An 18087-nucleotide genomic window follows, 5' to 3' on the forward strand; every position below is an offset into this window, starting at 1 on the left:
CCCAAGCACTTGAGAAATAGTCAGCTTGCATGTATGCTTATGATTTCTGAACTTATTTTGGTGTGTGAACACCAAACTTAGTTCCTTGCCTACTACAAAACCTTGCATGCATGCGTAGAACCTTGTATCTTGCTGTTAGCAACCAATTAACTAAAGACTAATCTATATCCAAGTGGTTCCCTTGATTGGTCAGAGCTAGCAATGTGCTTTGAGAGTGTAGTGTGATTCTAACTAGCATCCTTTGGTGGGACACCAAACTTAGAATCGCACTTTCACTCTTGAATTGTTTTGGTGTGGAACACCAAACTTAGCTCCTTGCAATGCAGGGGAAATAACTTGTGATCTTTATTGAAATGCAGCTGAAAAAGTAGTTACCTAAGGTTGGGTTGCCTCCCAACAAAGCGCTTTTTTATCGTCGCTAGCTCGACGGGTCCTTACTTCACTTGAGATGATATTTTACTCTGGGGTTTTCCCCCATGTTGCCCAGATAATGCTTGAGTCTTTGTCCATTCACTGTAAAAGTCCTCTCTGACCTTTCATCCATGATTTCGATGTGTCCATATGGTGAGACTTTTGTGACAATGAAAGGCCCGGACCACCTCGATTTGAGTTTTCCTGGGAACAGTCTCAATTTGGAATTGTAGAGGAGTACTTGCTATCCCTTTTCAAAATCCCTAGGTGCAAGATGCAGGTCATGTCTCCTCTTTGCCTTCTCTTTATATATCTTAGTATTTTCATAGGCTTGTGACCTGAATTCCTCCATCTCTTGCAGCTGCAAGATCCTCTTTGCACCAGCAGCAATGCTGTCAAAGTTTAGTATCTTGATGGCCCAAAGAGCTTTGTGTTCCAATTCTAGTGGTAAATGGCAAGCTTTCCCATAAACCAGTTAATATGGGGACATTCCCAGTGGTGTTTTGAATGCTGTCCTGTATGCCCAAAGAGCATCATCCAGCTTCTTCGCCCAATCCTTTCTTGATGCACCCACAGTCTTTTCCAAAATCCTCTTTAGCTCTCTGTTGGATATCTCCGTTTGTCCACTTGTTTGGGGATGGTAAAGTGTGGCTACCTTGTGTTTCACCCCATATCGTAGGAGAAGAGCCTCTAGTGGTTTGTTACAAAAAATGGCTCCCTCCATCACTGATGAGGGCTCTTGGGACTCCGAACCGGCTGAAGATATTCTTCCTGAGGAAGTTCATGACCACTTTGTTGTCATTTGTTGGGGTTGCAATGGCCTCTACCCATTTGGACACATAATCCACTGCTACCAAGATGTACTTGTTTGCACATGAGGTTGGGAATGGTCCCATGAAATCTATTCCCCACACATCAAATACTTCCAGTTCCAAAATAAAATTCTGTGGCATGGCATTTCTTTTGGGCAAGTTCCCAGATCTTTGGCATTCATTGTAGCTCCTTACCAGTTCTTTGGCATCCTTGAAAAGGGTGGGCCAAAAGAATCCACTTTGTAACACCTTTGCTGCAGTCCTGTCCCCTCCAAAGTGGCCTCCGTAGCATGAGCCGTGGCAATTTCATAGTACCTCTCGTCCTTCCTCTTCTGAGACACATCTTCTAAGGATTCCATCTGAACACTTCTTGAAGAGATAAGGCTCATCCCAGACAAAGTATTTTGCATCATTCATGAGCTTCCTCTTTTGATGTTTATTGATCCCTGGAGGTAGAGCCCCAGTTGCCTTGAAGTTGGCAATGTCTGCAAACCATGGGGCTTTGTGCACTGTCATTAACTGCTCATCAGGGAAGAGCTCGTTCACACTAATATCATGTGTTCCCCCTTCCTCATGAGGAATCCTGGATAGGTGATCTGCCACCTTGTTCTCCACTCCCTTCTTGTCTCTGATTTCAATATCAAACTCCTGTAATAATAAGATCCATCTTATTAGTCTTGGTTTTGATTCTTGCTTGGCAAATAAATATTTAAGTGCTGTGTGATCTGTAAAAACAATTACTTTAGCACCAATGAGGTACGATCTAAACTTGTCAAATGCAAAAACTATGGCTAGCAATTCCTTTTCAGTAGTGGTATAATTTCTTTGAGCATTATTGAGGACCTTGCTAGCATAGTATATTACATGGGCTAAGTTATTTTTCCTCTGTCCTAACACTGCCCCTACTGCAAAGTCAGATGCATCACACATCAATTCAAAGGGTAAGCTCCAATCAGGTGGGGAGATGATAGGGGCAGAGGACAATCTTTCTTTCAAATGCTCGAATGCCAACATGCAGGTTTCATCGAAGATGAATGGTGTATCTGATACAAGGAGATTACTCAAGGGCTTAGCTATTTTTGAAAAATCTTTAATAAATCTTCTGTAAAAGCCAGCATGCCCTAAAAAGCTTCTAATTGCCTTGACATCACTGGGTGGAGGAAGCTTTTCAATAAGTTCCACTTTAGCCCTGTCCACTTCGATTCCTTGGTTAGAAATCTTATGGCCAAGAACTATTCCTCCTGTCACCATAAAGTGACATTTCTCCCAATTCAAGACCAAATTGGTCTCTTGGCATCTTTTCAATACCAAGGCTAGGTGATTCAAGCAACTAGTAAAAGAATCTCCGAATACTGAGAAATCATCCATAAAAACTTCAATGAATTTCTCTATCATATCTGAGAAGATAGAAAGCATGCAGCGTTGGAAAGTCGCAGGTGCATTACATAGCCCAAATGGCATGCGCCTGTAAGCAAACACTCCATATGGACAGGTAAATGAAGTTTTCTCTTGGTCTCTAAGATCAACCACTATTTGGTTATATCCTGAATAACCATCAAGAAAACAGTAATAAGCATGTCCTGCGAGTCTTTCCAACATCTGATCCATAAATGGGAGAGAGAAATAATCCTTTCGTGTAGCTTCATTGAGTTTCCGATAGTCAATGCACATCCGCCATCCTGTGACGGTCCTTGTAGGTATCAGTTCGTTCCTCTCATTGGGAACCACAGTGATTCCTCCCTTCTTGGGCACAACATGCACGGGGCTGACCCAAGGGCTGTCTGAGATCGGGTATATTACTCCTCCTTGCCAAAGCTTCATAACCTCTTTCTGTACCACTTCCTTCATGATTGGGTTCAGCCTTCTTTGGGATTGAATGGATGGTTTTGCATCATCTTCCAACAATATTTTATGCATGTGTATAGCTGAACTGATTCCCTTCAGGTCAGCAAGGGTCCATCCGATGGCGTCCTTATGCTCCCGCAGCACCTTGAGCAGTTTATCCTCTTGATCTTGGCTGAGGCATGAGCTTATGATCACTGGGTAGTTTTCATTTTCTCCTAGGTATGCATATTTGAGAGTGGGTGGCAATGCTTTGAGTTCAACCTTGGGTTCCTCTGACTTTTCAGTCTCTTCCTTTGGTGCATCTTGAACATGACTCTCTGCTGTTGCAACATCCTCACTTGATATATACTCCTCCTCCATTGATCTCTCAGGCTCTTCATGCTCTTCTTCTTCAAAACACTCCTGCACTTCTTCTTCAAGTGCGTCTAACCTCATGCATTCCCCCAATTGTTCTGGTGGGCAACTCATGGCCTTGAACACATTGAATGTCATCTTTTCATTGTGTAATCTCAAGGTAAGATCACCTTTTTGGACATCAATGATAGCTCCAGCAGTAGCCAAGAACGGCCTTCCCAGAATAATGGAGGTCTTGGCTTCCTCCTGCATGTCCAACACTACAAAATCTGCCGGGAATATGAAGTCTCCTACTTTCACCAACAAATCCTCTACTATGCCATGAGGGAACTTGAACGATCGGTCTGCCAGTTGTAAGGCCATTTTTGTTGGTTTAGACTCTTCGATCTTCATCTTCTTCATCATTGCTACTGACATCAAATTGATGCTGGCTCCTAAGTCACAAAGGGCCTTCTCTACTGTGATTTCCCCTATAATACAAGGGATCTGAAAGCTCCCATGATCCTTCAACTTCTGGGGTAGTTTGTGCTGGATGATAGCACTACATTCTTCAATTAGTATCATAGTTTCATTGTTCTTCCAGCTTCTCTTCTTAGTCATCAGCTCCTTCAGGAACTTGGCATAGAGTGGCATTTGTTCTATTGCTTCAGCAAAGGGTATGTTGATTTGTAGTTTCTTGAAGATTTCCAAGAATCTCACGAACTGGTTGTCATCTTCCTTTTTCTTCAACTGCTGAGGATATGGAGCTCTTGAGGTGTTCAGTTTTGGCATCCCTTTTTCTTTTTGTGGACTTGAAGTGAGAGTTTGAACTCCATCTTGCTCTTCTCCCTTTTCATTTGAGCCTTCTTCTTGTGGTTTTTGGGAGAGTTCCTTAAGTTCCTTCCCACTCCTAAGTGTTATAGCTTGACACTCCTCCTCTTTGCTTGAATTGTTATCATTGCAAAGGTTGTGGTTAGAAAGCTGCTTGAATAGATAACCAATTTGTGTCTCCAGTTTCTTGATGGCAGCATTTTGATTCTGCATGTTTGACTGCACTTCCTCTTGAAATACTTTACTGTTTCGGACGTCTTTGCATACTCCCTCAAGTAAGGTTTCAAGCTTAGAGAATCTGTCATCAACTGACGGTAGATTGGGATTAGAGGTGGAAGGATGAGAGGTGTTGTTTTGGTTTTGATATGGGTGTGGAGAAGTGTTGTTGTGGGGGTGTTGATATGTCCTCTGTGTGAATTATTGATGAACTGCATTGTTGTTGGAGTTGTAACGTCTCTGGTCTTGGCTTTGATCTTGCTGATTCCCCCATCCAAAGTTTGGGTGTTTCCTCCATCCAGGGTTGTATGTCTTGGAGTATGGATCATGGTTCTGTCTAGGTAAATTCCCAATGTAGTTGGCTTGACTCAAGGTTACCCTCTGCTTCTTCTTCAACTCCTTCTTGGGTTGTTGAGGAGGTAGTAATTGCTGCCACTTGGTTCCTCTCCATCTTCTTGGTGAGGTCAGCTAGCTGCTTGGTAATGAGCTTGTTCTGAGCCAGCATAGCATCTACATTGTTTAGCTCTATCACTCCTCTAGTGTTCCCTCTTTCGGAAGCATAGAAGTAGTCATTCTCAGCTAGAGTCTCAATTACATCTATGGCTTCTTTAATGGTCTTCTTCTTGTTCAATGATCCTCCAGAGGAATGGTCTACTACCTTCTTTGATTCATATGACAAGCCTTCATAGAAGATGTGCAACTGCACCCATTCATTGAACATCTCTGGTGGACATCTCCTTGTTAGGTCTTTGAACCTTTCCCAAGCTTCATAAAGTGTCTTTCCATCTTGCTGTCTGAACGTCTGCACTTCAGTTCTCAACCTATTGATCCTTTGAGGGGGGTAAAACCTTGCCAAAAACTTATTCACTACCTTCTCCCAATTTGTCAAGCTTTCTTTTGGGAAGGATTCAAGCCATTTGGATGCCTTGTCCCTAAGTGAAAAAGGGAATAAGAGCAGCCTATAAACATCCGGGTGGATTCCATTGGACTTTACTGTGTCACAAATCCTCAAGAAGGTGGTCAAGTGTTGATTCGGGTCTTCTTGAGCACCTCCTCCAAATGAGCAATTATTCTGCACAAGAGTGATGAGCTGAGGTTTTAGCTCGAAATTGTTGGCATGTATGGTGGGCTTCTGAATGCTGCTCCCACAGTTTCCAAGATTAGGATTGATATAGGATCCTAAGACTCTTCTATCCTCCCCAGCATGATTTGCTCTACCTCCTCCCCCACGGTTATTAGCCTCTTCTTCATGTTGGTTTTCCATGTTGCCTTCCATGTTTAGTTCAAAGTGTTCCTCCTCCTCTTCAGCACCGATTGCACGTTTTTCTCTTGCTTCCCTCCTTAATCTAAGGAGGGTCCTCTCTGGTTCAGAATCGAAGGAAGTTGAAGCCCCGCTTCTTCTCCCTGTCATACAACCAACAAGTACAAGCAAGTAACAATATGTGCAGATAGTATTGCTGTCAGAATTACTGTTAGTTGTGAGTGATGCAATATATCAAACAGTTAGTGGGTTAGCAAATTGAATGATAAATAACAAAGAACACGAAAGAGTAGAGGGGGAAGGGAAGAAGTTAACTAAGACAGAAAGTAAATTACTCAAACAGAAAATTAAATCAACAAAACAAAAATGCTCAATCTAGTGATCTCCTAATTTAATCATTGTTGATGCACAATCAATCCCCGGCAACGGCGCCATAAACTTGATGCAGGTGGAAACTGTCTCTCAACAAATTTCCTTCGGCAAGTGTACCGAATTTGTCGTCAAGTAAAAACTCACAATAGAGTGAGGTCGAATCCCACAGGGATTGATTGATCAAGCAACTTTAATTAGAAGAATGTTCTAGTTGAGCGAATTCAGGATTTGGGTTGAGATTTGCAGAAAATAAAATGGCGGGAATGTAAATGACAAAAAAAGTAAATGCTAGAATTAAAGGGCTGAAAGTAAATGACTGAAAATAAATTACAGAATTGTAAATGGGAATGGGTGTTTGCTCATAAAAGTAAACGCAGAAATTAAAGAGAATGGGTGAGATCAGAATTGGGGAGTTCATTAGGCGCAGGAGATGTTGCAATTCTCCAGATCAAGTTCATTTTCATCTCTTCATCAATCAATGCACTCATTGATCTCCTTGGCAATCTTAATTGACTGAATTACAATTTCTTGCAATTCAATCTCTCAAATCTTGATCAATAGCCAATTCCTTGGTCAATTGCTCATGAGAAGAGATGAAGTGTGGTCACTGATTATACCACATGCATTTCCCAAATCAAGTATTGAGAGGATTATAGTCACATATCCATCCAAACCCAATTTGGTCCAGCATGAGAAAGCATTTCTAGCTTGATCTCTTCATTCCTCTTTCAAGGCTCAGAAGAGATCCAAGTTTGAATAGTTTCTTTTCCAAGATAACTACCCAATGGGATGAAGATCGAAAGCTTTCAAGTAAAATCAAGAGAAAAGATAGAAGAAGAATAATGAAAACTAGTATTGATCCATCAAATTACAACAAAGCTCCCTAACCCAATGAAAGGGGTTTAGTTGTTCATAGCTCTAGAAAATGAAAACAAAGATGGAGAATACATCTTGGAACTAGAAGAGCAGAGAAAGTAAAAATACAGAGAGTAGTGCTATTTTCCAACTTCCAGAACTCCTCAAATAATTCAAAGCTACTCCTATATATACTACTCTTCTCAGCTTCTAGTTGGCTCTTCAAGTCTTGGGCCTTTGGATCTTGAGTTTGAAGCAGTTCTTTTCTTCATTTGGGCTTGGTTTTACTTGCAGAGAGATAGTGTGAAGTGGGCAGCGACTTTAGCTCAGGACGTTAGGGGTGTTAACGTTTAGTGAAAGTATGAGTTCGAGAACGTTAGTGACACTCAACATTGTCACTAACGTTCCAATGTACCCCTTTGCCTCACGTTAGAGCCCACGTTAACTAGGTTAACGTGGCTTCTAACGTGGCCTTGCCAACCTTCGAGAACGTTAGTGACACTTAACATTGTCACTAACGTTCTAGTGTGCCCCTATGTCTCACGTTAGAGTCCCTCGTTAACTAGGTTAACGTGGCTTCTAACGTGACCTTGCCAACCTTCGAGAACGTTAGTGACACTTAACATTGTCACTAACGTTCCAATGTGCCCCTATGACCCACGTTAGAGTCCCACGTTAACTAGGTTAATGTGGCTTCTAACGTGGCCATTCTTAGCCATCCTCAACGTTAGTGACAATGTTGAGTGTCACCAATGTTGGCTCATCTTTCACTTATCAACGTTAGCTTCCACGTTAACTAAGTTAACGTGAAAGTTAACGTGGCTCCTTGGGGGTTTTGTGGGTGCTTCCAACGTTAGTGACAATGTTGGGTGTCACTAACGTTGTCGACCTCCCTTGCCTCTTACGTTAGCTCCCACGTTAACTCGTTAGTGACAATGTTGAGTGTCACTAACGTTGGCTTCCTTCCCCTTTTAACGTTAGAGGCCACGTTAACTAAGTTAACGTGGACTCTAACGTGGCCACTTATGATCATTGGCCAACGTTAGTGATAATGTTAAGTGTCACTAACGTTGGCTCAAAGTCCCTTCTTCACATTAGAGTTCACGTTAACTTAGTTAACGTGACTCTTAACGTGGGCAATGATGGCTTTGAAAGCGTTATTGGCAATCACTTTTCTCATTAACTTTGCAAGTTACCTCCCATTCCACGTTAGTGGTAACGTTAATTAGATTAACGTGACTGCTAAGTGGTTCTTCCTTGCTTCCTTTGGTCCTGAAATCAAGCAATAGAGTGCATCAAAGTTCTTGTCCAAGTCATGGGTAATGCAACATACAATTTGTCACTAAACTCATGCAAAATCCTCATGAAATCATGTAAAATGCACAATGTATGCTTGAATCAAGGTATAAGTGAATATCCACCCAAAACTAGCTTATTTCCTAAGGAAATGCATGAAACTACCCTAAAAACAGTAAAGAAAAGGTCAGTGAAACTGGCCAAAATGCCCTGGCATCAGAGAGGAGTGAAATTATGGTATTTTTTGACTTTCTCCCCTTGTCGATCTTCTTTTCTCTTAGACTCCTTGTCTCTATCTCGGTAGGAGGCTCTCGATTTTGAGGTCTCTCCTAACTGAGCGTTTTCTTCCATGTTGATGTATTTTTTTGCTCGTTCCTGTACTTCGTCTAAGGAGGTCGGGTACTTTTTTGAGATAGATTGGCTGAAAGGTCCTTCTCGTAGGCCATTGATGAGTCCCATAATGGCGGCCTCCGTTGGTAAATTTTGTATGTCCATGCATGTTTTGTTGAATCTCTCCATGTAGTTTCGGAGGCTTTTCCGATCTCCTTGTTTGATCCCTAGTAAACTGGGGGCGTGCTTGGCTTTATCTTTCTGAATGGAGAATCTGGCTAGGAATTTTTTGGCTAAGTCATCAAAGCTTGAGATGGACTTCGGGGGTAGGTTGTCGAACCATCGGATCGCTGTTTTTGTCAGAGTTGTTGGAAAAGCTTTGCAGCGAACAGCATCTGGGGCGTCAGTGAGGTACATTCTACTTCTGAAGTTGCTGAGGTGATGGTTGGGATCTGTGGTGCCATCATACAGGGTCATATCTGGGAGCTTGAAGTCTTTTGGAATTTTGGTTCTCATGATTTCCCTGGTGAACGGGTCTTGTTCTTTGCGTAAATTTTCCTCGGGATTATCCCGAGGTGCTTTTGATTTGAGATCGGCTTCCAATTGCTGTAGTTTTTCTTCCAACTTCCGACGTCGCAGCAAGTCTCTTTGGAGATCTCTTCCGATTTCCCATTGCAGTTGGGTTTCTTTTTCCAGTTGTTTTAGATGATCCAGGAGTACTTCTATTGTCCCTGAATTTGGTGCGTCTTTGTCTTTGTTGGTCTCCGGAGTGTCTTGTAGCGTGACATCCGCGTTTTTGTGCGGTGTTCGATCCTCCAGACCTGAATCATGATCGTTGTCATGGTCATCCGCCATGGTGATGGGATGACGTCCAGGTTCCCCGGCAACGGCGCCAATGTTCTGGGGGTTACCTGAAACTGTAGGTCGATCTCGGACGAGATCTTCTGTGCTGGTCGGAGCCGACGTGTCCGGCTTGTTGGACCTGGTGATGGTGTTGATCCTTCGTCCCTGGAGGGTGGGGGGTACCTGCAAGGGACTCCGATGCTTAAGTTAGCAAGGGTATTAAGCAGGTATTGAGTAGAATCAGAGTATAAGTTATACCTGGGTGCTCCAGTGTATTTATAATGGTGAGACGTGACCTTTTTGGATAAGATAAGTTAGTTATCTTATCTTATCTTTATCTTTAAGTTGAGGTCAGCGTATCTTCAACGGAACCGCCTCTATCCTATAGGCTTGGGCTGCCTTAGGATTCGGGTCGTACTCCTCTATTTGGGCCCTTAACTGGGCTCTCTTGTCGATTTGGCCGATCTCTTTGAAAAGAGGTCGGATAGTTTGACCTGATGAGGTTGGTCGCTTTATCTCGAATCATCCCAGGTCGGATAGCTCGACCCAGGGTATGAACAGTAACAGTGCCCAATATGTAAGATGAAAGGCTCTGGGATGCCGAAGGCAATCCTAGAACTTCACATCGAATACAGATTCAAGCTTAGAATAAAATAAATAAATTATTAATTAAACCATAAACCGGGTTATTTAAACTTAGGGGAATTCTAACTAATACTAATCACACTGCTGTATCCCATAGCCTTTGCCACCCTAACCTCTGTGTGATCCCATCGCCACCACCTACCTAACCTCTTCAGCACCAAACAATTACAAATAATACAAGCAAGTAATACGCAGGTAGTAATCATATATAACAAGTAATTCAAGAAGCAAGTAGGCATATTATACAATTAGGCAAACTCAAGTAATCAAAGCAAACAAACACATAAGAGATGCATATGATGAATGCTTGTCCTATTGGCTCGTGATATCACTTGTCGGTTCGTAAATGTCAACCCGCCACATCCTTCCGGATGTAGCTTTTTCTGCCACGTCAGAGATATAGTGCCCTGCACACTCATGCAGTACGGAGTCTACTACGCCAGGGATATAGGCCCCGCATAATTCATTCAGCAGAGAAGGAAACAACCACAACAACTCATGCAGTAGAAAAATCTGCTACGCTAGAGATATAGGCTTCGTACACTCTTAATCAACAACTTGTCATGTAGCAGAGAAATCTGCTACGCCGGAGATATAGGCTCCGCACACTTTCATATAATCCAATAACTTCTTCAATATTCCTTTCCAAGTTCTCAACTCATCACAACCATCATCAATTCATAATTTTCCATTCTGAACTCATTGGTTCATCAGTTTCTTAATTCATTGTCAGTAATCACCAAGTTCACTACTCTTCCTTCTCTCTCAACCAAACTCATCCTCAATATACCAGAAACCTAAACCTTCGTTCTCTAACTTTTAAAGTAAAACCCAAATTAAATCTCCTAGGACCTTTCCCATATTTTGATACCCGAAAATAAGCCAAAGAGTCTTAAATTGGTGTCACAGAAGTTTACAAGCTTGTTGGGAAGGTGAAACAGTTAAAAACAAAATTTTAGTTAAAAAACAGGGCATGTGCGTACGCACAGCGGTGTGCGCGTGCACGCCCAGGAAAGTTTTCAAATGTGTGCATATGCATAGAGGTATGCGTATGCACACGTAGTAAAATTTTCAACTCTATTCATCCGCACAAGGCGTGCGAACGCCCTCAATAGAGTTCACCTTGCAACATATGCGTACGCATAAGGCTGTGCGTGCGCACAAGTTGCAAAACTTCATTGATTGTGTGCACGCACTGGTCATGCTAGCGCTCTCAACAGCAAGCCTTCCCTTGTGTGTGCGTGCACACAGGTTCAAAAACTCACAGGGGTGTGCGAACGCACACAATCCAGAAATCACAAATTCTGCAGCATTCACAAAATTCAGATTTTCGACACTAACTTTCAACGATCATATCTTTCTCTGCAAAATTTATATTTCTACAAAATTGATTCCATTTTAAAGCTCTTTGAATTATCTTTATTTTGATACAAAAATCATTCGATTTCAAAAACTGTAGCTCAATATATGATCTGTCAAAGTTCACTAAAAATCCATTTTTCACCAAAAATCTCTAAACCCCAATTTTACCAAAACTCCTAATTCAAAATCAAACCAATCACAATCCAAGCAAACTAAAACAACATAAAAAGTCCATACCCTTCCTCTCCCAACTCAACCAACCATAATACCCCAATTACACCATTCAAAACCATCAAAATCCTTAATCATCAACATCCAAAACCATCATAGACACTCATAATCATCATCAACCGACAACAACATCAACAACTACTACAAATCCTCATTGGTTCACGAAAATTACACTCATACTATGTAATTCCGCACAACTAACCAGCAAGTGCACTAGGTCGTCCAAGTAATACCTTACGTGAGTAAGGGTCGATCCCACGGAGATTGCCGGCTTGAAGCAAGCTATGGTTATCTTATTATTCTTAGTCAGGATATCAATAGTGGTTCTTAATTTTAATTATGAAAAGTGAAAGAGCATGAAATGAATACTTGTTACGCAGTAATGGAGAATGGGTTGGAGTTTTGGAGATGCTCTGTCATTTGAATTTCTGCTTTCCTACTGTCTTCTTTTTCACGCACGCAGGTCTCCTTCCATGGCAAGCTGTATGTTGGTGGATCACCGTTGTCAATGGCTACCAGCCGTCCTCTCAGTGAAAAGGCTCCATGTACATTGCTAATCATTTGTTGGTTCTCACTAATGTTGGAATAGGATCCATTGATCCTTTTGCGTTTGTCACCACGCCCAGCATTCGTGAGTTTGAAGCTCGTCACAGTCATTCCTTCCCGGATCCTACTCGGAATACCACAGACAAGGTTTAGACTTTCCGGATCTTAGGAATGCTACCAATTGATTCTAGCTTATACCACGAAGACTCTGATCTCACGGATTTGAATGCTCTGTTGTCAGGAGAGGCAGTCAAACTCGTGAGCCAGGAACCCAAGAGACATCCATTCAATCTAAGGTAGAACGGAAGTGGTTGTCAGGCACGCATTCATAGGTTGAGAATGGTGATGAGTGTCATGGATCATCACATTCATCATGTTGAAATGCGAATGAACATCTTAGAATAGAAACAAACGTGATTGAATAGAAAACAAAAATAATTGCATTAATTCATCGAGACACAGAAGAGCTCCTCACCCCCAACCATGGGGTTTAGAGACTCATGCCATCAAAGATACAAATTCAGATGTAAAATGTCATGAGGTACAAAATAAATCTCTAAAAGTAGTTTTTATACTCAACTAGTAACCTAGGCTTACAGAAAATGAGTAAACTAAGATAGATAGTGCAGAAATCCACTTCTGGGGCTCACTTAGTGTGTGCTGGGGCTGAGCATTGAAGCTTTCATGTGCATAGGCTATTCTTGGAGTTAAACACCAGTTTGTAACCTGTTTTTGGTGTTTAACTCTGGTTTGTAACTTGTTTCTGGCGTTTGACGCCAGAATAGGACAGAAAGCTGGCGTTGAATGCCAGTTTGCATCGTCTAAACTTGGGCAAAGTATGGAATATTATATATTTCTGGAAAGCCCTAGATGTCTACTTTCCAACACAATTGAGAGTGTGCCATTTGGATTTTTGTAGCTCCAAAAATTCCATTTCGAGTGCAGGGAGGTCAGAATCCAACAACATCAGCAGTCCTTTATCAGCCTCTGAATCAGATATTTGCTTAGGTCCCTCAATTTCAGCCAAAAAATACCTAAAATCACAGAAAAACACACAAACTCATAGTAAAGTCCAGAAATGTGATTTTTTCGTAAAAACTAATAAAAATATACTAAAAAGTAGCTAGATCCTACTAAAAACTATATTAAAACACCCCCAAAAAGCGTATAAAATATCCGCTCATCACAACACCAAACTTAAACTGTTGCTTGTCCTCAAGCAACTAGATAAATAAAATAGGATAGTACGAGGATCAAGAGGCAATCTCAGAATTTTTCATGAAGCTCAATTCTAATTAGATGAGCGGGACTAGTAGCTTTTTGCTTCTGAACAATTTTGGCATCTCACTTCATCCCTTGAAGTTTAGAATGATTGGAATCCATAGGAACTCAGAATTCAGATGGTGTTATTGATTCTCCTAGTTTAGTATGTTGATTCTTGAACACAGCTGCTTTATGAGTCTTGGCCGTGGCCCTAAGCACTTTGTCTTCCAGTATTACCACCGGATACATAAGACACAAAACTGGGTGAACCTTTTCAGATTGTGACTCAGCTTTGCTAAAGTCCCCAATTATAGGTGTCCAGAGTTCTTAAGAAAACTCTTTTGGATCACGACTTTAACCACTCAGTCTCAAGCTTTTCACTTGGACTTGCATGTCACAAGCACATGGTTAGGGACAGCTGGGTTCAGCCGCTTAGGCCAGGATTTTATTCCTTTAGGCCCCCTATCTATTGATGCTCAAAGCCTTGGATCCTTTTTACCCTTGCCTTTTGGTTTTAAGGGCTACTGGCTTTTTCTTTTTCTTCTCTTTTTTTTTCACTACTTTTTAACATTCATAAACAATAATATCAAAGATATGCACTGTTTAAGCATTCATTCAGAAGACAAAAAGTGTTGCCACCACATATAAATAATTTGAATTTTTCTTATTAAGAACTCGAAAAAAATTGCCTCCTTATTCTAAAAATATCTGCTATTTTATTCATGTTTAATGATGATGAGAAAAATAAATTATAGCTTACTTGGAGATGATAAAAATAAAAATAAAAATACTAGTCACTACTACTCATATGACTCCTAAGATAGATTTCTAATAGCAGAAGTTATCACAGAATTAAGATTAGGACTCAACAACCTTTATTTTGGGAGATGGATGCTCCTTCAATTTGTGGGTTGTCTGGACCTTCAAGAGAAAGCTTCTGCCGCTTCAGCTCCTGTAGTTCACGCCCTTGCTTCTCCTGTTCCTTAAGCAGTTTGCAGATTATAAAATTTTGATTTTGCTGTTCTTCCTTGAGTTGATCCATAGTTCCTTGATAGGCGGGTCCAGTAGTCAATCTGAGGGATTTTTGGAAGGAATTCCTGTGCCCTCCTATTGATAGAGTTTTCTTGTACTTGTTGTCCCTCCATTGACTTCTTGGTGATTGGATGTTCGACTGGGATGAACTTATCTACTCCCATCTTCACCCCAGCCTCTTTACATAGCAGAGAAATCAAATTTGGGTAAGCCAATTTGGCGTCCTTGGAGTTCTTATTTGAAATTGTGTAGAGCTCACAAGAAATCAGTTGATGAACTTCCACTTCATTTCCTTGCATAATGCAATGGATCATCACTGCTCTCTTGATAGTGACTTCGGAGCGGTTGCTGGTAGGCAGTATGGAACGCCCAATGAAATCCAGCCAACCCCTAACAATTGGTTTGAGATTCCCTCTCTTGAGTTGATTTGGAACACCTTTTGTACTGGTTGTCCACTTGGTTCCAGGGATGCATATGTCCTCTAGAATTTGGTCCAAGCACTTATCATCACACACCATTCTCCTATTAAAGGATTCTGGATCATCTTGTAGTTGAGGCAGCTTGAAGATCTCTCTTATTTTGTCAAGGTGAAAGTAAATTATCTTCCCACTGACCATGGTTCGAAAGGTATAGAAAGCGGTTTGATGAGCGGATAATTTATACGCTTTTTGGCATTGTTTTTAGTATGTTTTTAGTATGTTTTAGTTAGTTTTTATTATATTTTTATTAGTTTTTAGTTAAAATTCACTTTTCTGGACTTTACTATGAGTTTGTGTATTTTTTTGTGATTTCAGATATTTTCTGGCTAAAATTGAGGGACCTGAGCAAAAATCTGATTCAGAGGCTGAAAAGGACTGCAGATGCTGTTGGATTCTGACCTCCCTGCACTCGAAGTGAATTTTCTGGAACTATAGAAGCCCAATTGGCGCGCTCTCAACGGCGTTGGAAAGTAGACATCCTGGGCTTTCCAGCAATATATAATAGTTCATACTTTTCTCGAGATTTGATGGCCCAAACTGGCGTTCCAAATCAGCTAAAAACTGCCCGGCGTTAAACGCCGGAACTGGCACAAGAATGGGAGTTAAACGCCCAAACTGGCACAAAAGCTGGCGTTTAACTCCAAGAAAAGTCTCTACACATAGAAGCTTCAATGCTCAGCCCAAGCACACACCAAGTGGGCCCGGAAGTGGATTTTTATGTCATTTACTCATCTTTGTAAACCCTACGCTACTAGTTCTCTACAAATAGGACCTTTTGCTATTGTATTTTCATCTTTGGACATCTAGTTCTTAGATCAGATCTTGAGATCTTTGAATCTTTTGATCACGTTTTGGGGGTTGGCCTCACGGCCATGCCTAGACCTTGTTCTTATGTATTTTCAACGGTGGAGTTTCTACACACCATAGGTTAAGGTGTGGAGCTCTGCTGTACCTCGAGTATTAATGCAATTACTATTGTTCTTCTATTCAATTCAGCTTGTTCTTGTTCTAAGATATCACTTGTTCCTCAACTTGATGAATGTGATGATCCGTGACACTCATCATCATTCTCACCTATGAACGTGTGCCTGACAACCACCTCCGTTCTACCTTAGATTGAGTGGATATCTCTTGGATCCCTTAATCGGAATCTTCGTGGTATAAGCTAGAATTGATGGCGGCATTCAAGAGAATCCGGAAGGTCTAAACCTTGTCTATGGTATTCTGAGTAGGATTCAATGATTGAATGACTGTGACGAGCTTCAAACTCCTGAAGGCTGGGCATTAGTGACAGACGCAAAAGAATCAATGGATTCTATTCCAACCTGATTGAGAACCGACAGATGATTAGCCATGCTGTGACAGAGCATTTGGACCATTTTCACTGAGAGGACGGGACTGTAGCCATTGACAACGGTGATGCCCAACATACAGCTTGCCATGGAAAGGAGTAAGAAGGATTGGATGAAGACAGTAGGAAAGCAGAGAGACGGAAGGGACAAAGCATCTCCATACGCTTATCTGAAATTCTCACCAATGAATTACATAAGTATCTCTATCTTTATTCTATGTTTTATTCATATATCATCCATAACCATTTGAATCCGCCTGACTGAGATTTACAAGGTGACCATAGCTTGCTTCATGCCAACAATCTCCGTGGGATCGACCCTTACTCGCGTAAGGTTTATTACTTGGACGACCCAGTGCACTTGCTGGTTAGTTGTGCGAAGTTGTGATAAAGTGTTGAGATTGCAATTGAGCGTACCATGTTGATGACGCCATTGATGATCACAATTTCGTGCACCAAGTTTTTGGCGCCGTTGCCGGGGAATTAAATGTCCTAACTACAGTTTCGCATTTGTTCCCTGCAATAACAGAGCCATATTTTGATCCGGCAACAACACCAAGTTTTTGGCGCCGTTGCCGGGGATTGTTTGAGTTTGGACAACTGACGGTTCATCTTGTTGCTTAGATTAGGCATTTTTCTTCAGAATTCTTAAGAATAAATTCTAGTGTTTCAAGGTGATGTTCTTATCATCACCAAAGCTGATTGATTCTCATCAATTTAGCTCTTGAATGTAATGTCCTGCTGAAGCTTGGCTAGCCATATCTAATCTCTTTAGACTGAAGCTTTAGACTAACATTGCATGATTCCTGGAATTCTCATTAAGAATTTTGATACCTTTATTTTCTTTTCCACTTAATTTTCGAAAAAGCACAAAAAAAAATTTCAAAATCATAAAAACCAAAAAAATATTTTATGTTTCTTGTTTGAGTCTAGTGTCTCATTTTAAGTTTAGTGTCAATTGCATGTTTCTGTTCTTCTTGCATTCATTCATGTGTCTTAAGTGATCTTCAAGATGTTCTTGATGATTTCCTTGCTCTGATCTTTAAATTCTCTTGACTTGAGTGTTTTGTTGTTTCTCATATGCATTCTTATTTTGTTAGTGTCAGTAGTATACAAACTGCTAAGTTTGGTGTCTTGCATGCATTGTTATTTGATTTTAGTTGCATTATGATTATTCCTCATTATTAAAAATCCAAAAATATTTTAATTTGTGTCTTTTCAAGTCAATAATACAGAGAATTGAAGATTCAGAACATACAGCAGAGGAATTACACAGAAAAGGCTGGGCGTTCAAAACGCCCAGTGAGGAAGGCAAACTGGCGTTTAAACGCCAGCCAGGGTGCCTGGTTGGGCGTTTAACCCCAAAAGGGTAGTGTTTTGGGCGTTAAACGCCAGAATGGATACCATTCTGGGCGTTTAACGCCAGGATGGCACAAGAGGGAATATTCTATTTTTAACTCAAATTTATTTCAAGTTTTCAAAATTTTTCAAAATCAAATCTTTTTCAAATCATATCTTTTCAATCATAATCAATTTCTTTCTTTTTCAAAAATACTTGCTATCAATTAATGATTTGATTCAACATTTCAAGTATGTTGCCTTTTTTGTTGAGAAAGGTTTAATGTCTGAATCATATCTTTTCTTGTTAGCCAAGTCATTAATTTTTAAAATCAAATCTTTTTAAATTGTTTTTCAAATCATATCTTCTCAATCACATCTTTTTAAAACCATAGCTTTTAAATCATATCTTTTTAATCACATCTTTTTCAAAAT

General features: G+C 40.8%; 1 protein-coding gene across 1 annotated transcript; it reads right to left on the reverse strand.

Annotated features, from left to right (window-relative positions):
* Nucleotides 1-1112: 1112 nt before the first annotated feature.
* On the reverse strand, nucleotides 1113-4445 carry LOC130957017 (uncharacterized). Its single transcript, XM_057883924.1, has 5 exons — nucleotides 4122-4445; nucleotides 2777-3950; nucleotides 1965-2464; nucleotides 1539-1871; nucleotides 1113-1433 (listed from the first exon to the last, which is right to left on the reverse strand). Exons 1-5 carry the CDS (start codon nucleotides 4443-4445, stop codon nucleotides 1113-1115), a joined length of 2652 nt encoding a protein of 883 aa, XP_057739907.1.
* Between the last annotated feature and the right edge of the window lie 13642 nt (nucleotides 4446-18087).

The sequence above is a fragment of the Arachis stenosperma genome, chromosome 10 (assembly GCF_014773155.1).
Source record: "Arachis stenosperma cultivar V10309 chromosome 10, arast.V10309.gnm1.PFL2, whole genome shotgun sequence".
NCBI lineage: Eukaryota > Viridiplantae > Streptophyta > Magnoliopsida > Fabales > Fabaceae > Arachis > Arachis stenosperma.

Excerpts from the sequence above, each read along its gene's own strand:
- LOC130957017 (XM_057883924.1), bottom strand. The coding sequence starts at position 4,445 with ATGCAGAATCAAAATGCTGCCATCAAGAAACTGGAGACACAAATTGGT. Across the intron at positions 3,951-4,121 it reads AGGAAGATGACAACCAGTTC|CACAAACTACCCCAGAAGTT; the intron begins GTGAGATTCTTG and ends GCTATCATCCAG. Across the intron at positions 1,434-1,538 it reads CAGAAGAGGAAGGACGAGAG|GATGCCAAAGAACTGGTAAG; the intron begins GTACTATGAAAT and ends ACCCTTTTCAAG.